This window comes from Heteronotia binoei, chromosome 15 (assembly GCF_032191835.1).
Source record: "Heteronotia binoei isolate CCM8104 ecotype False Entrance Well chromosome 15, APGP_CSIRO_Hbin_v1, whole genome shotgun sequence".
In the NCBI taxonomy this organism is placed as follows: Eukaryota; Metazoa; Chordata; class Lepidosauria; order Squamata; family Gekkonidae; genus Heteronotia; species Heteronotia binoei.
The window spans coordinates 55,792,364-55,818,927 of record NC_083237.1 but is presented as its reverse complement, the minus strand read 5'-3'; the positions used below and the strand labels follow the sequence as shown (position 1 = coordinate 55,818,927).

Here is a 26,564-nt window from a genome sequence, read left to right as displayed (position 1 = left end):
AATATTCCACTGATTTACAACAAGCTTGGAGAAGCTTTAAACAAAATACTGAAGTTAGCAGGCAGTAGTCGATTCTTTTTCAGGGCATATGTGCAGGGACGGCTCTGCAAACTAAGCAAACTAGGCTGTTGCCTAGTGCGCCAGATTTCTGGGGTGCGATGAATGGGGTGCCCCCCCCATGTAACTCGGTGACGTTATCAGTGCAGAGGGGGGGTGCCCGAAGTTAGCCTTGCCTGCATATGTGTATAGATAAGATGAGAGCATACAGATGGGAAGTCAGGTGAGCTGTGAGGTCAAAGAGCTAGTAAACATGGTAGATTTGTTCCATTTAGCAGAGGTGCCCTCTTCCAGAAGAGACTTGCCACTAATGGACCAGCTTTGCAGAAGCCACCCCATGGGATGAGGAGCAAGAAGCTGTGCATAGCACATCTTTCTTGAATATGAGCTCACCTACACAGGCGCATTCTATTTGACTGGTGAAAGTTCATCTTAGAATCAATTTAAAATCTCATGTTTTCTTTACAGCTCGGAAGCGATCTGCTATTATATTAAACTGCGGTTGCAAAGGGGAAAGGCCTTTTAGCCTGCCTTAGGAAAATAAAATCTCATTTGACATCTTCCCTTGAAAAGCTCATAGTGTAATTCACACCAAGCTGTGACTCATTTCTTCCCCCACCTTCCTCATAAAAAAAAATTCCCCAGGATGATTAAGTGGGCTGTGGCCCCTGGAAACTTATATTGAAATAAATGTGTTTAGTCTTTAGGAAAGGAAAGGAAAGGCCCCCTGTGCAAGCACCAGTCATTTCCGACTCTGGGGTGACGCTGCTTTCACAACATTTTCACAGCAGACTTTTCGTTATGGGATGGTTTGCCATTGCCTTCCCCAGCCATCTACACTTTCCCTCCAGCAAGCTGGGTACTCATTTTACCGACCTCGGAAGGATGGAAGGCTGAGTCTACCTTGGGCCAGCTGCCTGAATCCAGTTTCCGCCGGAATCGAACTCAGGTTGTGAGCAGAGAGTTCAGACCACAGTACTGCTGCTTCACCACTCTGCGCCACGGGGCCACTTTAGTCTTTAAGGTGCCACTAAATTTGGGTTTGGTTCAGCTTCCTGGATAGGGATGCTTTGTAGCAAAAGCAAGGTGTGAAGTATTATTGCCAGGGAAATGCTTGCCTTTTATCCAGGTTGGTGCTGATTCTGATTTCTGGAACGGATATAAGGGAGGAGCATGCTAGGATGAGACTGTCCTGCAGTTTTGTGTTTTGTTGTGTCTTGTGGCTAGCGCCTCTGTTCTCAAGGACGGAGGAACTGGCGGTATGATTTGGCTCCCTTCTCTTCCCTTGCCTGCTTGGGTGTTTTTTTCTGCCCACGCATGCCTACCCACACTTCAAAGGTACAAGACTTACACACAGAGACCTACTCACAAAGGGGACTGCAACCAGGGCCTTGTGTGAAAGTTGTGCCTGTTCCCTAAGATGTGGTGCTTTTGATATCTCTTAGCACTTTTCTGTCCCCCCTCCTGTATCTTCTCCCGTGCTGAATTAAACTCTGTGGAGCCCCCTAGGCAGACAAAATCTTGGGGGTCCCCTCGCAAATTATATCAGAGTCTGAGCGCCTGCCCCGCCTCCCACAGCCCCCACTGCAGCCACCTTCTCAAAAGCCCCTTTGACAGAGCTGCAGCGGAGAGGCAGAGAGAGGCATACTTGGCAAAAATGCCAGCAGCAGCCATACCAGGCAAGTTGGGCAAAGAGCAGCTCAGTTGCTGGCTGCATATACAGGCTGGGAGGGCTGCAAGCAGGGGGAAAACCGGGGGGGGGGAGCCAGCGCGGGGCCCCTAAAGGTGTGGGGGCCCATAGGCCAGTGCCTACCCGGCCTAATTGTTAATCCGGCTCTGATCGTCTCTTCCCTCCCCATTTTAATCATCCTTAACTGTCACCCTGGCATCATCTCTTCCCTCACAAGTTACTGTTTCGTAGAATTAGCATGGGGTGGTGGCTTTTCTCAGAGGGTGAGGCTGATATCTTGGGAGGGGTGGGTGGGTTGAGAAGGCGTTTTCTAGAGCCACTCCCTACTCTAAGAAAGCAAGCCGGCAGGTGAGCTGAGGTCTGTTCCAGGCTTCCAACCGCCCTTCTTCCTGCCAGATTCCCATCCCTCGGATGAACCCCCACCCACAGGAGACGCTGATAGAGTTCTGGTGAGTGACATGGTGACTAGCCACAGCGACTGAGGGGAACCTCCACTTTTAGAAGCACTAAACCTCTGAATTGTAGTCAGGAGGCAGCATCAGGGGAAGACCTGGGCCTCTGTGCCCTGTTGTTGGCCCTCTAGAGGAGATGGTTGGCCCCTCTGTGAGACAGGATGCTGGACAAGATGGACCATTGGTCTGATCCAGCAGGGCTGTTATGTTCTTATCACGGGAAGACATCATCCTCTATGCCCTGTTCCTTCCCCACCCCACCTGAGGATCTGGTTGGCCACTGTATGAGACAGGATGCTGGGTTAGACGAACCACTGGTCTGATCCAGCAGGGCTGTCCTTGTGTTCTTAAGTCTTTCTCTCCTATCCCTTTGGCAAGTGGTGGTAGTTTGCTTATTTTTCTTTTGGAGGCTATGCGCGTGTATGCATCTCTTTCCATGTGTCTGAAAATGAAACATGCTTTATTTTTAGGCTTTTTGAGGACGGCCTAGAAATGAGATGCTTTCAGAAGTTCCTTTTGTTGTTGTGTTTAGCTTCTCAGAACGCCATTCTTCCCCCTATTTGGCTGCCTGGATGATTTCCCTGCTTAATAAGAATACAAGAGAAGTTTCCTTCTGGGTGCTGTTCCAGTACTTGCTCCCTTTCTTACAGAGGGATTCTGAATGGACTGGCTGGTTTCTGCCCTTTCAGAAAATTTGCTACAGTCTGTGTGGGCCCTATCTTTACTACCTGAAGTATGCAAGAAACCAGAGCAGAGGCTGTCTTGGTGTACCGAAACTCATTTCTCTTGGCTGGCGCCTCTGTTCATGTCTCAACATGAATTTCTAAGTGTAGAGATGTGCTATATGAGTATGTCCCCAACATGGCAGTTTTGTGTGTGTGTCCTTTTTTTCCCCTAAGAAGGGTGGGGGGGGGGGGAAATGCAGAAGAACTTCATTTTCAAATAAGAAAGATTCTTATTCCTAGTAATTGCCTTTAATATAGATTTTAACCCATACTGCCCAAAGTGTAAAGGCAAGTTTTTTAAAAAAACCACGATAATAATAATGAACATCAGTATTATCATAACAAGAGTGTCGCTGTTAATATTGCTGTTAATAATTCATGCTAATGATCTGTCACTATAAATATTTTATTACAATATCATCAGTGTACCATCTGCTTTCCAGATTAATATATGCAAAAATTGCAGGCCCGTGCCCTGAGGAGCTTACAGAATGACGAAAACGGGGAAGGCAGTTGTACAACAAACTAGTTGTACCAGTTCCCAGGTTTTTGTCGCGATCTGAAAGCCGGCAGGGTTCCACACTTTTAAAAGCTGTGATGTTTTAGCTTTCACATTTTTCTTGTTTCTTTTTTTTTGTTGTTATAAAACTTGTGCTCCCCCCCGATTGTTGCGCCCAGCTGCCAGAGTCCCGTTACTGCTTTTTCTTCATCTCTTTATTGCAGCCAGATTTGGGTTTGGGTGAACATGCAGTTTATAGGTATTGATCGGCTGTTGCAACACCCGGAACTAAGTAAAAGCGGGGCTAATTTACCCAACTAAGGGCTCTCTCATGCTCTTATTACTCATTGCTTGAAGACTTTTTGAGCCCTCTCTCCAGATTTTATACTATGACCTTGGCATATATAAGTCTAACCATGATACTTTGATGTGGCCCATGAAATGCAGCACATGACAAGAATCCCTCGCAACCTTCCTCTCATAGTGACGTGTGGAACTCTCTGCCACTAGAAGTAGAGTGATGATCCTGATAGTGGGGCTCTGAAAAGGACAAGGACAGTGCATGAAATGTGAAAATATATTTTGTTCAACGTCTTTATCAATTATTTGGATGAAGGAATAGAGCAGGGGTGGCCAACGGTAACTCTCCAGATGTTTTTTGCCTACAACTCCCTTCAGCCCCAGCCATTGGCCATGCTGGCTGGGGCTGATGGGAGTTGTAGGCAAAAAAACATCTGGAGAGCTACTGTTGACCACCCCGGAGTAGAGGAAATGCTTCTTAAATTTGCAGATGATACTAAATTGGGAGGGGTTGCAAATACAGAAGAAGACAGAAACAGGATACAGGATGACCTAGACAGGCTGGAAAACTGGGCTAAAATCAATAAAATGAATTTTGATGGGGATAAATGTAAAGTTCTGCCTTTAGGTAGGAAAAATCCAATGTATGGTTATAGGATGGGGGAGACTTGTCTTAGCAGTAGTATGTGTGAAAAGGGTCTTAGTGGATCATACACTGAACATGAGTCAACAGTGTGATGCGGTGGCTAAAAAGGCAAATGCAGTTTTGGACTGTATCAACAGAAATATAGTGTCCAGATCACGTGATGTGATGGTATTGCTTTATTCTGCTCTGGTAAGACCTCACCTGGAGTATTGTGTTCAGTTTTGGGCACCACATCTTAAGAAGGCTATAGACAAGCTGGAACGGGTCCAGAGGAGGGTGACGAAGATGGTGAGGGGTCTGGAGACCAAGTCCTATGAGGAAAGATTGAAGGAGCTGGGGATGTTTAGCCTGGAGAGGAGGCGGCTGAGAAGTGATATGATCACCATCTTCAAGTACTTGAAGGGCTGTCATATAGAGGATGTTGTGGAATTGTTTTCTGTGGCCCCGGAAGGTAGGACCAGAACCAGTGGGTTGAAATTAAATCAAAAGAGTTTCTGGCTCAACGTTAGGAAGAACTTCCTGACCGTTAGAGCGATTCCTCAGTGAAACAGGCTTCCTCAGGAGGTGGTGGACTCTCCTTCTTTGGAGGTTTTTATACAGGGGCTAGATGGCCATCTGACAACAATGTGAATTTAGGGAGAAGTGTTTGTGAGTTTCCTGCATTAGGCAGGGCGTTGGACTAGATGACCCTAGAGGTCCCTTCCAACTCAATGATTCTATATTTGCTTAATAAGTAGCCATCACTCATCAGTGCTCCCTCCTTGGGATATGGTCATTTCACAGAGTCCTATAAGGGGAATGTCTTCAGCAGCAGGGCCAGATAGACTGGGGAGGTTCCAGGGAAGAAGGCCACTCCCCCTCCTGGATAAATTTAAAGGAGCCAACCCTGTTTTAGGAGGAGGAAGAGGAGGACTGCCCCACTGCCAGGACCTCTGGAGAGCTGCATTGCTGCAATGGAATACTGCATATAATTCAGTTTTGCATTACTGCATATAAACAAGGCAGATTCCCTGCTTAGCGCTGTTACTGCGAAGTTCTAAAATGCTCACAATTTTGCAGAAGTCATATAGACTCTTGCTGCACTACCCTGATGAGAAGTTTAGCTCAGTTTTCCTACCACAACTCTAGTATGCAAAGTCTTTAAAGAAAAAGAGAGAGAAAAGAACGCATCTCCTACAAGACTCTAAGCTCAGTAGCGACTGGACTACATCCAAACCAAAATCTGTACAGTAGATCAGGCTAAAGAACATACCCCAGTATCATACCAATGGCTTGAAAGTTACGTTTATACTTATAGGAAGCCGGGATCCCCGATATATTTTATTTTATTGCCTATGTACCCCTGCCTTTCTCCCCAGTGGGGAGCATTCTCCTGTCCTCCATTTTATCTTCACAACAAACCTGAGAGGTAGTTCAGGCTGTGAGAGTGTGATTGGACCAAGGCACAAGTGGGGATTTGACTTCCGGTCTCCCAGATACTGAACATTCTTAACCACTATAGGCTGCACCATGCTGGCTCAGCATGCAGTTGTCATGTATGAGAGGCAGGTGCTGAGTAATGTCTCTGCTGGTATGAGGGAGTCCCGAATTTGAGTTGCTGGATTCAGAGAGCAAGAAATGGCATTCTTGATTGTGCATGGTTAAAACCAGGGCTTGTGCAGGGTTAAAACCAGGAATGCACAGGAATGCAGTTCCGACTGGCTTGGTGCCAAGGTTGTGACCTAATATGCAAATGAATTCCTGCTGCACTTTTCTACAAAAAAGCCCTATGTAGCCAGCCTTGGGGCTAGTGGATATTGGGCAAGACACCCCCCTGGCATGTGACTCACTACAGCCGTCCTTTAACCCCGTTATGTTTCTCGGTTCTTCCAGAGCAGCCATGGAGGTGGTAAACATGATGGAGCAGCCCATCAAGGTGACGGAATGGCAGCAGACTTACACCTATGACTCGGGGATCCACTCTGGGGTCAACACCCAGGTGCCGTCCATCAGCAGCAAGTTGGTGGATGACGACGACCTCTACGGCAAGCAATACACCATTAAGAAAACCACCACTTACAGCCAGCCTGGAGGGCCACCAGTCCAAACTCAAGGTACTGATTTCTTTGTATTGTTTGCATCACGTTTTTGTATTGTACTCCCCCCTTCCTCTTAGAATGCTGAGATTTTTTTTTTCAGTACACATATTTCATTTGCCCTGACCCTGGGTAGCCCAAGATAGCACTGTTTCGTCAGACTTTGGAAACAGTTTTGGTCCTGGATGGGAGACCTCCAAGAAATACCAAGGTCATGGCATGGAGGCAAGCAGCAGCAAACTACCTCCAAATGTTTCTGGCCTTTAAAACACTGTAGGGTTGACAGAACTCAACTGTGGTTTGACAGCAATGATACCTTGATGATGATACTGGATTTATATCCCGCCCTCCACTCCAAATGTCAGAGCGGCTCACAATCTCTCTTATCTTCCTCTTCCCACACCAGACACCCTGTGAGGTGGGTGGGACTGAGAGAGCTCTCACAGCAGCTGCCCTTTCAAGGACAGCTCTATGAGAGCTATGGCTGACCCAAGGCCATTCCAGCAGCTGCAAGTGGAGGCATGGGGAATCAAACGCGGTTCTCCCAGATAAGAGTCTGCGCACTTAACCACTACACCAAAGAAACAGGAACAATATTAAAACTGGCTCTGCAGCATAAAAAGATTTTGCAGTGTTTAAGCTGTAGGCTTTCTGGTACATTACTCTGCTTTGAGGCTACTGTTAGGGAAATCCTATTAGTGCTGCCTCCGTAAGCAGCTTGTTCTGCCCTTCAAAAAGAAACCCCCTGAAGTGGGTTGGCCTGGCATGGTTTCCCAGGAGCTTGGTACCATGAAGGCTGAGCAAAAACAATGTAAAAACAAATTAAAACAAATCAATGTATTGTACAGTGCATTTAAATACAAATGTAAAAATATAGGCCTTGCGTTTAGCCTCTAGGCTGAAACCATAGACCAAGTAGTCCTCAGCGTATATTTACATTATATAGAACAAAATGGATGTCCACAAGTTGAAGACATAGAAATAAGGCCACAATTACAGTAAACAAGACCAAACATGTTTCGGCCCTGTGGGCCTTCTTCAGTGGTTACTAAGAACATAAGAGAAGCCATGTTAGATCAGGCCAATGGCCCATCCAGTCCAACATTCTGTGTCACAGAAGAACATAAGAGAAGCCATGTTAGATCAGGTCAATGGCCCATCCAGTCCAACACTCTGTTTCACAGAAGAACATAAGAGAAGCCATGTTGGATTAGGCCAATGGCCCATCCAGTCCAACATTCTGTGTCACAGAAGAACATGAGAGAAGCCATTTTGGATCAGGCCACTGTCCCATCCAGTCCAACACTCTGTGTCACAGAAGAACATGAGAGAAGCCATGTTGGATCAGGCCAATGGCCATCCAGTCCAACACTCTGTGTCACAGAAGAACATGAGAGAAGCCATGTTGGATCAGGCCAATGGCCCATCCAGTCCAACACTCTGTGTCACACAGTGGCAAAAAATTTTTTATATATATATATATATACACACACACACTCTGTGGCTAATAGCCACTGATGGACCTCTGCTCCATATTTTTATCTAAACCCCTCTTGAAGGTGGCTATGCTTGTGGCTGCCACCACCTCCTGTGGCAGTGAATTCCACATGTTAATCACCCTTTGGGTGAAGAAGTACTTCCTTTTATCCATTTTAACCTGTCTGCTCAGCATTTCATCGAATGCCCACGAGTTCTTGTATTGTGAGAAAGGGAGAAAAGGACTTCTTTCTCTACTTTCTCCATCCCATGCATTATCTTGTAAACCTCTATCACGTCACCCCGCAGTCGACGTTTCTCCAAGCTAAAGAGTCCCAAGCGTTTCAACCATAGATACACATACTGTGTATATTACAACGGTGGGTATTATAAGCCAAAACAGGTGTTGATTGACATTTTATGCTGTGTGGCTGAATAGTGACATTATTAGGATCATGGCTCTTGTTCCGTGACTTTCATGCTTACGCACAGAAATGCATGATTGTAAATTGTATTGAATTTTGGCAGTTCATTTCCTTGTGGTGTGTATGTGTGTATCAACCAGCAATCTGACAAAATCCGACTCTCGGGGAGTTTCACAGAACAGGTCTGGCAGAAAACAGAGATCTCCTGGATCCCAGTCCAATCACACTGACTCTCTTGTGAAAAGGAAGGCAGCTTTTGACTTCTCCCCTATATTGCAGGGGTATAGATACAAAGCAAAGGAAGATTTTGAGATGATAGGATGCTCCGAAAACAGCCAGCAATAATTTCCAGATCCCCACCTCCCCATCCCTATTCTTCTTCTTTTTTTAAAAAAAAAAGAAGCTCTTGTGCAATCCAACCCCCACTTTCCGTCTTCCTTGTCTTCTTTTAATTAAGCAGCTTTGTGTTAACAGCAGTTGAATTGTGCTGGCTAATTAACTCCTACCTTATCTCTTCACTCACATGGTAAGTATTCCACTCCTTGTTGAGCTGAAGCTGTTCCATGAATCTCTCTGTCTGTGCAGCAGATAGAAATCCTGGCTTGGAACATAAGATGGCCGCTCTCCCGCCCTTGCTGTTCAGTGCTGATCATGTCCTCTCCATCCTCTTTTGCAGCCGATTTGGAGTCCCAACTGGCCATGACGCGCGCCCAGCGCATTCGGGCCGCCATGTACCCGGAAACTATGGAGGACCGCTCCCTTCTCATCAACACCCAAGTTGAAGGGCAGCAGACAAACGTGCAGCGGCTGGCCGAACCCTCGCAGATGCTCAAGTCAGCCATTGTGCATCTCATCAACTACCAGGACGATGCTGAACTGGCCACCCGCGCCATCCCTGAACTCACCAAGCTCTTGAATGACGAGGATCCGGTAATGCAGCGCATAGAGGCGTTGGGAAGAAATGGGGGTACAGGGAAAGCCAGGTTAGCTTAGCAAAGCACAGCCAGGAACACAATTGACCATTCTGTGGTCTTGTATGTAGAATGGGTGCAGTTGTGTCTTGGCTTCGTACAGACTCTAAAAGAGAAAAGGCTGTGTTTGTATGGCAGAATTCTGCGGAAGCAACAGAGAAGCTGGAGACTGCGGTTCCGGCCACAAGTAGTTCATGTTGAGAAGGGTTGTTCCTAGCCCATGTCGTTGAAATAGATGCACTTATATGCATATATGGGTAATATCTGATGGAATCGCAGAAACTAGAGGAATTGGGGAATAAGATTTCTGGTGCTGAGCCCTGATGTTGATAGCCCAGGCAAACCCGATCTAAGAAACTAAGCAGGGCCGACTCTGGCAGTACTTGGATAGGAGACCTCCTTGGAATACCAGCAGTCAGAAGGCAGAGGCAGCCTTTATTCAGCCATCTCTTCGAATATCCTCCATTTCCCCAGTAGGGGTCAGTCACCAAGGGTCGCCATGACTTCTAGGTGTACGCACACTCACACACAAAACCAAAAAAGATTTCCTGTGGTTGTAGATCTGAGGTCTCCAAAGTGATGCTGTGGGCACTGTGGCACCATCTGACACCTTTCCAGTTTGAGAGCCAGTTTGGTGTAGTGGTTAAGTGTGCGGACTCTTATCTGGGAGAACCGGATTTGATTCCCCACTCCTCCACTTGCAGCTGCTGGAATGGCTTTGGGTCAGCCATAGCTCTCATAGAGGTTGTCCTTGAAAGGGCAGCTGCTGTGAGTGCCCTCTCAGTCCCACCCACCTCACAGTGTGTCTGCTGTGGGAAGAGAAGATAGAGGAGATTGTAAGCCGCTCTGAGTCTCTGATTCAGAGAGAAGGGCAGGGTATAAATCTGCAGTCTTCTTCTTATGTCCACCAAATGTTTTTAGAAGGGGGGCATGGGTCCATTGCCCAGCAAGGCTTCTGTTGGCCATTGGAGATTTGTTTCTGTGCAGATTTTTTTAAAATATTGCTTTGGCACCTGCTTCCACCATAACACAAGGCTCTTCCCTGTGTGACTGAAAAGTAATCTGTGGCATCCATTTTGTGGCTAGTTCTACCTACTGCAGCAGCTGTATCGTGATGGCCATTTTTTGTTTGCACCCATCACACTGTCAGTCCTCCAAAGGTGCCCACAAGCTCAAAAAGGTTGGGGACTCCTGTTGGTAGAGTATGCTTCAGCATCATGATTCATTCTTCTCTCTGTTGGCCCTCGACCCTTCTGTAACTTGGAAGAGCAAACTTAATAACACAAAATAAGAAACCAGGCTAACATTTTCGTGTGTGACTTACACAGATCACAGAATTTAGTGGTGTGTTACACAAAACAACCACGGGGCAAATTAGCTTAATGTGGTGTGAGCTCTGGTAGTTGGAGGTGAACCATGTTGGAATGTGACTAGAACTTAATGCTCCGTGGAGCAAGGCTGTTTGGCAATCCTATGAAGTTGCCCTCTGTTTTCCCTTCCAGGTGGTGGTCAGCAAAGCCGCCATGATTGTGAACCAGCTCTCTAAGAAGGAGGCATCCCGCCGTGCTTTGATGCAGTCTCCTCAGATTGTGGCTGCAGTCGTGCGCACCATGCAAAACACCAGTGACCTGGATACGGCCCGCTGCACCACCAGCATCCTCCACAACCTGTCCCACCACCGCGAGGGACTATTGTCCATCTTCAAGTCCGGGGGCATCCCAGCTCTGGTGCGCATGCTCAGGTAATCTGCAGCCCTTGCCATATCTCAGGGGACAGGAGGGAACATCAGGGGAAGACCTTGGTCTCTATGCCCCGTTGTTGGCCCTCCATTGGAACTGGTTGGCCGCTGTTCAAGACAGGATGCTGGACTAACCAATGTGGATCTGGATAATTTGCAGAAAAGGTACAGATTACTATCTTTCATTCCGGGACTATTTAAAAGTAAACAGAATAAATTCAAAAGGTTCGAAATGGAAATCTAGAAAGCCTGGAAGAAGAAGGGATGAAATGGTGAAATTTGGACTTTTTAAATTTAAAGGACAGTGCTAAAAAGTGAGAAGGAATTTATTGTTTGGTCTACTTGCGGTTTTGAAAAAAAGAGCACCATCATCACAGACCTGCAGCATACACAGTCAACACAGCAAGTACGTCAAGTATCATGAGATCTCTCTACCAGCGAAAACGGGATTTGGTGGCAAGTAAAGCAGGAAGCAGATGAAAAGCCTACTCTAGGACTATAATAGCATAGAAAAACATCGGTGGCCATTGTAAGGAGGTCAAAATTAAAATAATAATTTTAAGGTGTTCAGGACATTAATAATTGTTGGAAATAATTGAGATGGTGATGAAAGGATAAATACTATTGGACATTATTGTCAATATTGGATTTTAGAAGCTTTTAAAGGAAATTTTTTTTAAAGGGAAGTAGAAAGTCGCGATCACCATTTTGAAAGAAATAAAAAAATTAAAAATTAATATCTCAGCCTAGGAGGCTCTGAGGATGGCGAAATTAGGCTGGTTGGAAAAAGCAAGCTCTAATCTTTTGAATTTGATAATTAATTTTGAAATTGGTGAGAATAAAATTTTCAGTGTTTTTAAATGTCAGAGCATAAGCAAACCCGTACAAGGGCTACCTCTCTGGAGAAAATGCAGGAACAATTAGAGGCAATGGAGGCTAGAATGATGAAAGTTATGAAAGACATGATAACTGCCTCTAAGAAAGAAATTATAGAAGAGATTAAAAAAGATATTGATTTCAGAAATGAGACTGAGGAAACATCTAAGAAAGTTCAGGAGGTAGAAGGGAGAATGAAAGTACATGGTTCCACCTTGTTGAAAATACAGGAAAAAGTGGCAATCCATGACTGCAAATTGATGGAGACTCAGATACGTCTGAGAGGAGTACCTGAAAAGAAAGAGAGTGACTTGAAAGAATATATAATAAAAATAATTGCAGAATTTTTGGAGGAAGATCCTGAAGAGACTAAAAATATGTATGACTATATGTATAGAGTGAACTCATTCTATGCCAAAAAAAATAATCTACCAAGAGATGTGATCATAAGATATATGACAAAAGAAGTGCTGGGAAAGATTATGAACAAAAATTTTGAAAAGACATTGATAGTGGCAGGTGGCAGAGTAAGAATCATGAAGGAATTACCAAGGCAAGTGATAAATGACAGAAGAACATACAAAAAACTGACAGAGAAATTACGGGACAATGAAATGAGGTATAGATAGATAATACCTGAAGGTCTGAGCTTTGAACTTCAGGGAAAAAGAACCACAATTACAAATGAACAGGAACCGCGTAGATTTTATAAAGCACATAAAGAATTTGCACCATGATGGATTACAAATTATTGTCTTAGAATGTAAATGGACTAAATTCACCACAAAAAAGAAGGGCAACATTTCATTGGATTAAAAAGCAAAATTGTAATATAGTATGTCTATAAGAAGTACATATAAACAGAAGGATTATAAATTTTTATGGAATAAACAGTTGGGATTAAAATTTTATTCCCTGGCTGAGCAGAAGAAAAGGGGAGTGATTTTTTATGTTAAACAGGAATTGGATCCGAAATTAGTACTTAAAGATAAAAATGGAAGATTTGTAGCAATAGAAATAAATTTGAATGAGGAAAAAACGTTGTTCTTGGGATTGTACGCGCCAAATGGAGCGAAAGATGTATTTTTTAAGGATATTACACTACAACTTGATGAATTGTCGTATGATCAAGTTTTGATAATGGGGGACTTTAATGGAACAATTCAGAATGCATTGGATAGATCTGGACAAAAAAAAATAATAAAGAAGAAAAATTGCCAAAATCTTTTTTTGAACTGGTTAAACAAGAAAATCTGGAAGATATATGGAGGAAATTTAATCCTGATGTACGGGACTATACCTTTTTTTCAGCAAGACATAATTCTTTTTCTAGAATTGACATGTTGTGGGGCACTAAAGATTTGGGCCTTATAACAAAGAAAATTGAGATTTTGCCTAAAATAGCTGATCATAACCCAATAATGTGGATTACAAATTCGTCGAAAAAATCAAGAAGATGGAGATTAAATGAAGATTTACTACAGAATAAAGAAATAGTGACATCTCTAGAAAACGAGACCAAAGCTTTCTTCCAAATAAACGACAGAGAAAATATTGAATTCCAGACGGTGTAGGATACCTATAAGGCAGTAATGAGAGGAATATTGATAACATTGAACAACAAAGATAAGAGGGTAAAAGATAAACAGATGTTGGACATTCAAAATGAAATAAAGAAAAAAGAAGGTGAATTAAGGAAAAGGCCAGGGAAAAAGAAAATTATGAGGGAGATTACAAAATTATGAGGGAGATTACAATATTACAAACACAAATGAGACATTTGTTAAATAAAGAATTGGAATGGAATTTGAAAAAATTACAGCAAAAGTCTTTTGAAGGAGCAAATAAACCTGGAAAGTACCTGGCCTGGCAATTGAAAAAAAGAGAAAGTAAAATTATTAGTAAGATTGTGGTTCAAGAAGGAATAAAAAGAATGTTTTAAATATTATGCTAAACTATTTAAAGATGTTAAAATAAAGAAAGAAAAGATGGAACTATATTTACAAAATATTAAAATAGCACCCTTAACAGAAAATATGGAAAAAGTTTTGAATGCGCCAATTGAAAGAATAGAGATTGAAGCAGCGATCAATGCAATGAAAATTGGAAAGGCTCCTGGGCCAGATGGATATAGTTTTTAAAAACATTTAAAGAGGAATTATTACCGAAGCTCCAAAAATTGATTAACATGATAAGATTAAAAGGTAAAATACCAAATACATGGAAGGAAGCAGTGATTTCGTTAATTCCAAAAGAAGATAGAGATGTCACGAATGTAAAAAATTATAGACTGATTTCATTATTGAATAATTACTATAAAATATACACAAGAATACTGGCAGAATGATTTAAGCAATATTTGATAAACTTTATAAAGGAAGATCAAGCAGGGTTTCTCCCCAAAAGACAGATAAGAGACAATATTAGGACTGTTGTAAATATTGTAGAATATTACGAAAGACATCCAGAAAAGGAAGTAGCATTGTTCTTTGCGGATGCAGAGAAAGCATTTGATAATCTAAACTGGGACTTTATGTTTGCAGTTACGGAGAAAATGGAGATGGGAGAAGACTTTAAAAGCAATATATACGGCAATATATACTGAACAACATGCAAGGCTATGTATAAATGCAGATCTTACAGAAGATATGATAATTAGTAAAGGTACAAGACAAGGGTGTCCGCTCTCTCCACTGTTGTTTATAATGACACTTGAAATTTTGCTGATGCAAATTCAAGAAGACAAAGAAATAGAAGGATTAAAAATAAAAGGATTTACTTATAAATATAGAGCATTTGCAGATGATATAATGTTTATAAATGAAAATCCAACTCAAGTAACACCCTTGCTGTTAGCTAAAATACAAGAATATGGAGAACTGGTGGGATTTTATATAAATAAAGAAAAATCAAAAATTTTATGTAAGAATATGCAAGTAAGTAAACAAAAGGAGTTACAAAAGCTAACGGATTGTGAAGTTACCTCGAAGGTAAAATATTTGGGTGTGGAGATAACAATGAAGAATATTGATTTGTTTAAAAATAATTATGAGAAGCTATGGCGTAAAATGGATGAAGACATGATAAAATGGAATAAACTTAATTTGTTATTGCTGGGAAGAATAGCTGCAATTAAAATGAACATTTTACCAAGAATAATGTATCTATTTTAAACTATTCCGATTGTGAAGGACAACAAACAGTTTAACAGATGGCAGAGGAAGATCTCAGAATTTGTGTGGGCTGGGAAGAAACCAAGGATCAAAATGAAAATTTTAACAGATGCAAAAGAGAGAGGAGGATTCCAATTACCAGATTTAAAACTATATCATGAAGCAGTCTGCTTAGTGTGGATAAAAGAATGGGTGATGCTACTAAATAGAAAACTTTCGGCGTTGAAATAAATTTGGCTGGCACGCTTATATGTACTATGGGAAAAAAAGATGGATGGTTTTTTCTCACACCATTCTATAAGAAATAATTTGTTGAATACGTGGATGAAATATAAGAAATATGGCAATGAGAGAAAACCGTTATGGATAGTGCCAGCAGAAGTGAGTGAAGAAAAGTGGTTGTCATATAATCAGCTATTAAAAATACAAGGCGGTAAAATAGAGCTGAAAACTGCGAAAGAGTTGAACAGTAAATATGACTGTTTTCAAATGCAACAAAAAGAGTTTGGTGGAAAAAGACCTTAAAACTGAAGGAATAAGAAAAGAACAAACAGAAATGGAAATAGTTCTGCTTTGAGATAATGAAAAATTAATTTCAAAACTATATAAACTGCTTTTGAAATGGTCTACAGAAGATGAAGTAGTGAAATCTCAAATGATTAAGTGGGAAATTAATGTAAATAAAGAAATACAGATGGAAACTTGGGAATATCTATAAAGCTTTCAACATGTCTTAATATTAAAGAGAACTGTTTTAAAATGATGTATAGATGATATATAACTCCTAAAAAGTTGGCAAAGATAAACAATAAGATGCCAGATAGATGTTGGAAGTGTAAAAAACATGAAGGTTCTTTTTACCATATGTGGTGGACTTGTGAAAGAGCAAAAAAGTATTGGCAGATGATTCAACAAGAAATATCTAGGATCTTGGGATATGAAATTAAGAAAGTTGCAGAGCCTTTTCTGTTGGGATTATATTTGGAAAAATTTCCAAAAGAAGATAGAACTATAATTTGGTACTTGTTCTCAGCTGCTAGGACATTGTATGCGCAGTTGTGGAAGCAAGAAAGAATACCAGAGAAATGGGATTGGATTATAAAAGTTATAACATGGAGTCAAATGGACAAATTGACAAGAATTTTAAGAGACTATGATCTAGAAACTTTTAAGTTAGAGTGGAAGAAGTTTAGAAGTTATATAGAAAAAGAATGGAAAATAAAAGGACATTGGACAATTTTTGATAAGGATTAAGTCTTAAAAGAAAGAAAAATAGAATTTTTTGTTTTATTAGGTACTTTTAAATATTAGTATTTTAAGTATACAACATCGGCGGGGGTCAGGTAATGGGGGGAGGAGGGGTTAGAAAAGTAATATATGGGATAGATAAAAAGAAGTAATTAATAATGCAAGAATTGATTGTTACCTAGGGTTCCCAAATCGAACCCCAGAAATATCTGGGGACTTTGGGGGTGGAGCCAGGAAACTTTGGGAGTGGAGCCAGGAGACACTGGGGTGGAGCTAGGGGGAGGGGCGGAAACGGCGCCGGGGAGCGTGGCGAACCGCCCCGCAGCCTCTTCTCCGCTCGCCGTGCTGCTCCTCCGAGATGGGCTCAGCCTGAGCCCATTTCGGAAGAGCAGCCGCGGAGCGGAGCAGAGGCGGCAGCGGCGCAGCGGCCTCTACTCCGCTCGCCTTGCTGCTCCTCCGAGATGGGCTCAGGCTGAGCCCATCTTGGAAGAGCAGCCACGGCGAGCGGAGCAGAGGCCGCCGCTGCCGCCTCGCCCACTCCGCATCTGGGGTGGAAGCGGAGGTGGGGGTTGGAGGCTGGCCGGGAGCGTGGCGAGCCACAAGTCCGAGTCCTAGAAGGGCCCGGATTTGCGGCTCGCCATGCTTCTGGCCTGCCTCACCCTCCCTTGCGCTGCTGCTGTCTCTTGGCTGCTCCTCCGAGATGGGTTCAGCCTGGGCCCATCTTGGAGGAGCAACTGCGGTGGGAAGGGAGGGGGCGGCAGCGGTGCGGCGCGGTGGCCTCCGGGCGACTCGCCATGCTCCCCGGCGCCGTTTCCCTCCTCTCCCCCTGCTTTCATTTTTTGGGGGAGCGGGGGAAGAGGGTGGAAATCCTGGGGTCCCCCGCCAGGGCGGGAGGTTTGGGAAGCCTATTGTTACCATATGCTACTGGAATAAAATTGTTTTAAAACGAAAAGTCAAGATGCTGGACTAGATGAAACACTGGTCTGATCCAGCAGAGCTCTTCTTATGAAGGCCTCGGCCTCTATGCCCTGTTATTGGCTGTCCAAAGGAACTGGTTGGCCACTGTGTGAGACAGGATGCTGGACTAGATGGACTACTGGTCTGATCCACCAGGCCTCTTCTTATGTTCTTATCAGGGAAAGGCCTTGACCTCTATGCCCCATTGTTCACCCTCCAGAGGAACTGGTTGGCCACTGTGCGAGACAGGATGCTGGATTAGATAGACCACTGGTCTGGCCCACGAGGCCTCTTCTTATGTTCTTAACAGTGTGTACCTTATAGAAGAAGCCTGCCTTGTAATTAGAAGTGCATAATTGCCATCTGTCTGTACTTTATGTACTTTCTTTCCCTTTGATTTCTCCATACCAGCTTGTGGTGCTTTCCCTTACCTTTTGAGGCTTCATGTTATTTATATAACAATTAAAAGACATCAGGCTTTCCTGGCAATTGTGTATCTCTGCCTTTTTGAAGAAATCCCCCTCCCCCCAAAAGGCACTTTTGTATGCCTAAGAACTTGTGAAGGAGTAACACAGAAGGCTAAGGGATGTGTCCTGGCACTTAAAATGGTTCCAAGGGCATTATGCATTCTCTGTCTACGCAAAGGTGTCATCTTCTTGAAAGCCAGTGCATTTAGGAAACTGCCTGATCCTTTTAACAGGAGGTGCCGGGAACAGAACCTGAGACCTGCATGCAAAGCAGATGCTCTACCACTGAGCCTTGAATTCTGTTCAGTACAGCTTTAAGAGGGGACTGGGGCTGGGAAATAGAAGGGCTTAAGCTGGTTGAGGCCTCATTTCAAGACTAGGTTGTGTACTGGCTGTTTTTCAGTCCCCCCCCCTTTTTTTCTGCATTTTGGTGCCTGCCTGGAAGTCATGGTGACCTCTGGTGATTCCTACTGTGGTATGGAGGACGTTCAGAGAAGTGGCTCTGTTGCCTGCCTCTGCCTCCTGGCCCTGGTATTCTCTGGAGGTCTCCCATCCAAACACTTGCCAGGTGGTCAGCCCTGCTTTGCTTCCCAGATCTGACGAGATCGGGCTTGTTTGGGCTATCATAAGAACATAAGAGAAGCCATGTTGGATCAGACCAGTGGCCCATCCAGTCCAACACTCTGTGTCACAGAAGAACATAAGAGAAGCCATGTTGGATCAGGCCAATGGCCCATCCAGTCTGTGTCACACAGTGGCCAAAAAACTCAGGTGCCATCAGGAGGTCCACCAGTGGGGCCAGGACACTAGAAGCCCTCCCACTGTTGCCCCTCCCAAGCACCAAGAATACAGAGCATCACTTGCCCCAGGCATGTCAAGGCAGTTGCCCCCCCCCTCTTTTAAAGTGTTTTTGTGATCTGCCCTGTCTTTCTCAGGGATTCTGCACATGGTCTAAAAGAATTTGTCATTCCTCTGTCTGCAGCTCTCCCGTAGAGTCTGTCTTGTTCTATGCCATCACCACCCTTCACAACCTGCTGCTGTACCAGGAAGGGGCTAAGATGGCCGTGCGCCTGGCCGACGGGCTCCAGAAGATGGTCCCCCTGCTGACCAAGAACAACCCCAAGTTTCTGGCCATCACCACAGACTGCCTGCAGCTACTTGCCTACGGGAATCAGGAAAGCAAGGTCAGGGGGGAAAGGGGGAGGTTGCCCACTCAGCCGGAATACTCTCTTTTGCATGTACGGGAGAGGAGATCTTTTTGGTTCTGAGCACTTTGCACCTGCATGCATTCTCAGATAACATGCAGTTCCTCCCCCCCCCCCCCCCTCCCCGGCCACACATACTGTGGAAATTGCTGTAGGTGAGGTGCATACTCTTCTTTCATCTGCCTCTTCTCACGTTTTCAGTCTCGATTAAGCCTCTTGGGGGGACTCCCCCTCTTGACTTCAGCCCCTCAAAAGGCTGCATTATTAGAGCAGGGGTGAGGGGGGCTGAGAGGGAGACGGGTTGTATGCCAAAGTATTCTGAGTTCTGTAAAAACCGTTCCAATGAGCTGTGCTCAGATATTATGCTCATGCGCACTAGGAGGCCAGCAACTGCATGTATAACTTCCCAACGTATGTGGTCGCTATGCTGTCAGAACAGAGGCAATGTGCATATTTTGTGTGTGGAAAGTCGACTCCTGGTTAGCACATTCCACACCCACATTACAGAAATTAACAACATGCTAATTCAGTGCTCTTAAGTAGGAGGGTTTTGTAACTGGTCCAGTCCAGGGCTAAAAATGTTCCAGATTAGGGTTGCCAATTTTACCTCACTCATCTGCTGAGGGGATTTGGAAGGTGTTCCAGGGATGGGTGGGGACGTTCTGGTGTTTGAGTGAAAATCTATGGGGGTTGTGCCCTCAAAACTTTAGAGCTTGCAAAAATACCAGAGCTCCTCCGTGCAATGCCACTGGTGCGATGGCGGCACCCAGGAGTAACGTCATTGCATCGGGAACATCGCACAGCAACATCCCTGTTTGCAGGAGGTGGGGTTCTCCACCAGCAGTGGATCAAAGCCCCCAAAAGTGGGGGGAACCTCCACTGGGAACTGGCAACCCTATTCCAGATTAACATATTCCAGAGAGCCAGTTTGGTGTAGTGGTTAAGTTCGCAGACTCTTATCTGGGAGAACCCGGTTTGATTCCCCACTCCTCCACTTGCAGCTGCTGGGATGGCCTTGGGTCAGCCAGAGCTCTGGCAGAGGTTGTCCTTGAAAGGGCAGCTGCTGTGAGAGCCCTCTCAGCCGCACCCACCTTACAGGGTGTCTTGTGGAGGGAGAAGATATAGGAGATTGTAAACCACTCTGAGTCTCTGATTCAGAGTGAAGGTGGGGTATAAATCTGCATTCTTCTTCTTTATATCACCACTATTCAAACAGCCATGCGTTTAGGGAGCAAACTTGGTTTGATGCACACGGTTGCTGTGCTAAACATATATATAATGTTTGAAAAGGGCCAGGGCCGGACCTGGTTCTATGACGTCCTTATCCTTGAGGAGAAGGTCAATGTTGCTCTCCCCCCCCCCTTTCCTTTCATCTTCACAGCTCATCATTTTGGCCAACAGCGGCCCTCAAGCCCTTGTCCAGATCATGCGCAGCTACACGTATGAAAAGCTGCTGTGGACCACGAGCCGCGTCCTGAAGGTTTTGTCTGTGTGCCCCAGCAACAAGCCAGCCATTGTGGAAGCTGGTGAGTAACCTCAAAAGCGGCTGAACGCTCAGGTGGAGTCGGGCGAAGGTGCTTCCCAAGCGCCCGCATTAGTCATCGGCTGCCCGTCAGCCACACCCTTCCTTTTGTCTTCCATAAAAGCATTAACTTGCAACAGGGTCTGTAGAAAGCTGGGCTGAGGCAGTTGCCTTTATTTGCTTACATGTTGAATAATTCCTAAATCTACACTTAAGAGTGTGCAAAGCAAATAAGATGCCCGTGGTGTTTATTTACTTTTTTTTTTTTAAAAGAGGAGATACTTAATTCTCAAGATAACCAAAGGCCCTGATTTCTGATTCTGTGAATGCTGATTCTGTGAATTAGGGGGGGGACGGTGGCTCAGTAGTAGAGCATCTGCTTGGTAAGCAGAAGGTACCCGGTTCAATCCCCGGCATCTCCAACTAAAAAGGGTCCAGGCAAATAGGTGTGAAAAACCTCAGCTTGAGACCCTGGAGAGCAGGGGAGGGACGGTGGCTCAGTAGTAGAGCATCTGCTTGGGAAGCAGAAGATCCCCGGTTCAATCCCCGGCATCTCCAACTAAAAAGGGTCCAGGCAAATAGGTGTGAAAAACCTCAGCTTGAGACCCTGGAGAGCAGGGGAGGGACGGTGGCTCAGTAGTAGAGCATCTGCTTGGGAAGCAGAAGGTCCCCGGTTCAATCCCCGGCATCTCCAACTAAAAAGGGTCCAGGCAAATAGGCGTGGAAAACCTCAGCTTGAGACCCTGGAGAGCCGCTGCCAGTCTGAGAAGACAATACTGACTGTGATGGACCCAGGATCTGATTCAGTAGAAGGCAGCTTCATATGTTCATATGTACCTGGGGTTGTCCTTGGAGTACCTGTGGAGGGGGGAGGCTTGTGGTGGGGGAGAGGCTGCGAATGCCTCTGGAGATGGGCCAGGGATTATTTGGTGTGGAGGGTCGTAGGGAGCAGGTCGTAGGGCTGCTAGATTAAAGAAATCCAGCAGGTTGTCCTCTGGGAGGTGGGGTGGGGTGAGGCTGGTGGGAATAATGGGGAGGGACGGTGGCTCAGTGGTTGAGCATCTGCTTGGTAAGCAGAAGGTCCCCGGTTCAGTCCCTGGCATCTCCAACTAAAAAGGGTCCAGGCAAATAGGCATGAAAAACCTCAGCTTGAAACCCTGGAGAGCAGCTGCCGGTCTGAGTAGACAATACTGACTGTGATGGACCCAGGGTCTGATTCAATATAAGGCAGCTTCATATGTTCAATGTAGGGGGCGGTGTTTGTGAATTTCCTGCGTTGTGCAGGGGGTTGGACTAGATGACCCTAGGGTCCCTTCCAACCCTGTGATTCCCGTGTGCATTATTAGTGGTGGTGAGCCAACAGATGCGAGTCAGGGGCAGCTGGTGGTTTCTCATTCAAGGCCCTGCTCAGTTCCAACCTACCTACCTTGGCTTGGCTGTTGCTGTGGGGACAACCCACAGTGCAACCCTGCACGAGAGGTTTTAAAAATGCAAAACATTTCATTTGCCCATGGATCTTCTTAGGTCTGATCAGAAATGCTCAAAGCTCCAATGGAGTGCTCAGGGAAACTAACTTGATGAATTGCCCATGTTGTATCATGGGAAAATTTGATACCACTTACTCCGCAGGTGAACATTGTAGCATGAGTTAAGGTCCAGTCTTCATATGGTCAGTTTTCTGTATGTTGTTGTGAAATGAATGGGAGCGCTCAGTTTGACGTATACCGAGGAAGGCCGCGTGCTGAAATGTGTTTGCTGTTGGTTCTTGCACACAGAGACAATATGTACTTTTAAACCTGTATTTATGTAAATGAACGTTTGGGGTTAGGTCCTTAGATGCTGAATCACTGGATTGTTGTTTCTAAATTATATTTTTGCACTTCTGATTGCATTAGTCAGTTACATACTGATGTTTTGTGCATTTGTACTGTGGGCATAGTTATATTTTACTTTATTTTTCTTTGTTATAACCTTTCTGGCTGTTGCTACAACGTCTGATGTTCCCAGACCAATCACTTGGTCCTCTAGACCCTTCCACTTATGGAAAAGCCTATTCACAAGTCCTGCTTCTAGCTCCTTTGCTTTCTACAAGTTCAGCCTGGATGGAGAGTTGGATTTTGGTTTTGGGTTCAAGTCCTTCTTTTCCAGGGACTCATGATAGCTGATGCTCCCAAGTGTTGAATCCAGCCAGCTTGCTTGCTAAATCAGATCTCCTTTTTTTAACAGACCCCATCTCACACAGCTTCTGTTTCTATCCCTGATTGCCAAAATAGCTTTTTAAAGTGATCAAGCGGGTACCCTTCAATGTTCCCTCTAAGCTGCAGAGTCTTGTGAGCAAACATTCTGCTTTGTGAGCTGCTGGCATTAAAGTTGTGAGCTGCTACATAAATCAGTGCGCTCTGGGGCCATTCTTCCTGAGCTAAGATAAAAATGTGTGAGCTGGAGGCTAAAAATCTGTGAGCTAGCTCACGCTAACTCAGCTTAGAGGGAACACTGGTACCCTTCTCCTCCCATTTTTACCAATCAGAAAGCTGGTTGGGTCCACCCCCTTGAACATAATCTTCTGAGCAAGATCCATCTTTAACTTTTGTGTTTTGTGCTTAGTTATTGGAAGCATTTTATTAACAGAGCTATTTTATTAACAGCAGAGCATTTGGCATTGTTAGCCTTGCGTTTCTCATGTAACAACAACAACAAAAAGCAAGATTCGAGTCCATTAGCACCTTAAAGGTCAGCCAGATTTTCAGAGTGTAAGCGTTAGACAGTCAAAGCTCCCTTCGTGAGACTCTTGAAAGCTTATACTTTGGAAATCTAGTTGGTCTTTAAGATGCTACTGAATTGGAATGGTGCTGTTCTCCTGCAGGTCAGCGCAGCTACACACCTGATAATTGGGGGGGGGGGAATAACTCGTGTCGCAGGATCACCCTGAAATGTTCATTCAACCATGCAATTAAGTCACTCCTTTGTTCCTGTTAGAAAGGCATTAATGTAAACAGATATATAAAATGAGACCTGAAGTGTCTTATATCAGCTTTTAGTAGAACCTTAATTTGAGTGTGTGTGGTTTTTTCCTTAGCATAGTGGGTCCCGATATTTGAGGAAGATGTAGGTTTATAAATATGCTAAAAGACAGTGTGTCTTGAAGGATGCTTTTAGAGGCCTTTGGATTTCTTCAGAAAGAATGGAGGGAACATGAAGTTGACAGATTCAAAGTCTGCAGCGTAGAGATTTAGCTCTGTTTGAAGATATCCTGAGACCTTGTGGACAACCCTGTTTAGGATACTGAGGCGCAAGGCACTGGGAAGTGGATAACTAGGTTTTCTCTCTTCTCCTCCCCCTCCACAGGTGGCATGCAAGCCCTGGGGAAGCACCTGACCAGTTCCAGCCCAAGACTGGTGCAGAACTGTCTGTGGACTCTGAGGAACCTCTCAGATGTGGCCACCAAACAGGTGAGCAGAGCTGACTGGAGTGTTTGGGCTCTAAATTGATATTTCTCAAGACCCTCCTCTATTGGACCCATCCATATACCCCTCCTGATCTCCTTTTGTAGAACCGCTGTGGGCTTCTGGTCAGTCACTGATGGACCCTTTTGAGAAGGACGTAAAGGGCAATAGGTCAAGAACACGTTCTCCAAAGCGGCAAATACTAATTCCATCTCTCTCTGATCCCATTTTTTTTACTGCATCTGGGTGGCCAGAAAGCAGGATATAACCTCTTAATGTGACCCCCCTCATGTTGACAACACTGCAGTTGTAAGCAGAGTTGCACCTTAATCTAAGCCCGGTGGTTTCAGTAGATTTATAAATAAAGGTGACAGACAGACAGACAGACAGACAGACAGACTGACTGACCTTTCTTGGCGTATCAATGTATAAAGGTGTAAAGCTTAGGATTTACCTGTTAGATTCCAAGCTAGATGGGTTTGCAGTAAAGCTGTATTAAGTTTTGACGGGTGGGGTTGTTGAAATGCTCACAGGGCCTTTTACAGGTACCTGGCATTCAGATTGCCTGTTTGTCAACCACCAGGGCCAAGAGCATTTTCAATAGTTGCCCCTTCTCTCTAGAATCAGCTCCTTGGGGAAGCTGATGCCCTGTGGGATCTTCTAGCATTCCATAGGACACGTTGGGCTGCTTTGTTCTGGGTGGCCTTTTGTTAGTGTTACGAACCAGAAACCTGGCCAGTTGTTTTAATTCTCCGAATCACTCACTGTTAAATTGGTGTTTTGATTGGTTTAGCTGTTCTATAATTGTATTTATTTGTATTTTTAAAAAATGTAAGCCACAGTTCCCCTTTGGGAAGAGAAGGCACAAGGTATAAGTTAATATATATACCGTATTTTTCGCTCCATAAGACACACTTCCCCCCCCCAAAAAAAAAAGTGTGTGTGGGGGGAAATGTGTGCATCTTATGGAGCAAATACTGCAAAAAAGAGTGCACATTATCTCGCTTCCACCAGCGCCAGCCATTTTCGCCTGCCGGCGCGCAATCTCCAGCTTTTTTTTTTTTTTGAATGTCGGGCTATAGCGCTAAAACGCTATAGCCCAAAGTTCCCCCCCCAAAAAAGCCGGAGATCGCGTGCTGGCATGCAAAAAAGGGGTGCGTCTTATGGAGCGAAAAATACGCTTGGTCTTCCTTTTCCCCACTGAACAGACTTAGCTTGTAACACGCTGGTGAACTTTCTCTCCCCCCCTCTCCTTCCATCCGCTGTCTCCTTCTGCAGGAGGGCCTCGACGGTGTCCTGAAGATCCTGGTCAACCAGCTGAGCTCCGATGACATCAACGTGCTGACCTGTGCCACTGGCACCCTCTCCAATCTGACCTGCAACAACAGCAAGAACAAAACCCTGGTGACTCAGTCCAACGGGGTGGAGGCCCTGATACACACCATCCTCCGGGCGGGAGACAAAGAGGACATCACCGAGCCTGCCGTCTGTGCCCTGAGGCACCTCACCAGCCGGCATCCTGAGGCCGAGATGGCCCAGAATTCTGTGCGGCTCAACTATGGCATCCCCGCCATCGTGAAGCTGCTCAACCAACCCAACCAGTGGCCACTGATTAAGGTATGGCGGCAGGGAAGCACGGCAGTGTGTCTGGTTCTTAGGTCTCCTTGGTTGTTACAGGAATCTGAGCCTTTCTCACAGGGCTTTGTTTTGTAGCAGGAACTCCTTTGCCTGTTAGGCCACACCCCCCCCGATGTAGCCAATCCTCTCTTACCATTTCTCTTAAAATTTCTTACAGGGATTTTATTTTGCAGTGGCCAAGTAACGCAGCTGCCACTTTGCACAGTTCTTATCAGTCAGCAACAGTGGGATTTCCCACTGGCAGTGTTATTTTTGCCAGACAAAAAGGGACTTCTCTCTGAACCTAATAGTCCAGGCTAGCCTGATCTCATCAGGTTAAGGAAACTAAGCAGGGTCAGCTCTGGTAGCTATTTGAATGGGAGACCACCAAGGAATTCCAGTGGTCGTTACGTGGAAGTGAGCAATGGCAAAGCACCGCTGAAGTCTTGCCTTGAAACCCCCACCAAGGGTTGCCGTAAGTCTGCTGCGACTTGACAGCAAAGGGAAAAAAGAGAGACTTTGCTTTCGTTGTCCTGTATTGATTGGCTGTGTGTCCCTGCTGTGTATCTAGATCAGGGGTGTCAAACGTGCAGCCTGGGGGCCGAATCAAGGCCCCCGGAAGGCTCCTATCAGGCCCCCGAGCAACTGGCTCTCATCTGCTTCCTTCTTCCTATCTCTCGCTTCCTTCTGCATAGTAGCTTGCTTTGCCAGGCTTGCTCAATCACGCAGGAGCTACAGAGCAAAACCTCTGTTTTCTCCATTGACTGAGACTCCTCCCTTGGGAAGGAAGGTTGGGGGGGAGAGTTTGCTTTGCCAGGCTCTCCCAATTGCATAGCCCAGCTACTGAGCCAAGCCACTCTTCCTTCTATTGGCTGAGACTCCTCCCTCTCCTGGTTCCCTGGGGAAGGAAGAAAAGAGTCAGAGCTTCCTTTGCCCAGTTCCCTGGATCCTGTGGGAGAAATACAAAGAAAGCACCTTTAAGACCATCAAGTCCTAATGTTT

General features: G+C 45.0%; 1 protein-coding gene across 1 annotated transcript in view; it reads left to right on the top strand.

Annotated features, from left to right (window-relative positions):
* Positions 1-6,218: 6,218 nt before the first annotated feature.
* Positions 6,219-26,564, top strand: part of JUP (junction plakoglobin) — a 33,742-nt gene continuing 13,396 nt past the window's right edge. Inside the window, exons 1-7 of the mRNA XM_060255432.1 lie at positions 6,219-6,462; positions 9,022-9,275; positions 10,819-11,057; positions 18,758-18,959; positions 20,362-20,506; positions 23,848-23,951; positions 25,224-25,562. Of these exons, the coding sequence (XP_060111415.1) occupies positions 6,222-6,462; positions 9,022-9,275; positions 10,819-11,057; positions 18,758-18,959; positions 20,362-20,506; positions 23,848-23,951; positions 25,224-25,562 (1,524 nt within the window). The 5' untranslated portion in view covers positions 6,219-6,221. The remainder of the gene's footprint in view (positions 6,463-9,021; positions 9,276-10,818; positions 11,058-18,757; positions 18,960-20,361; positions 20,507-23,847; positions 23,952-25,223; positions 25,563-26,564) is intronic.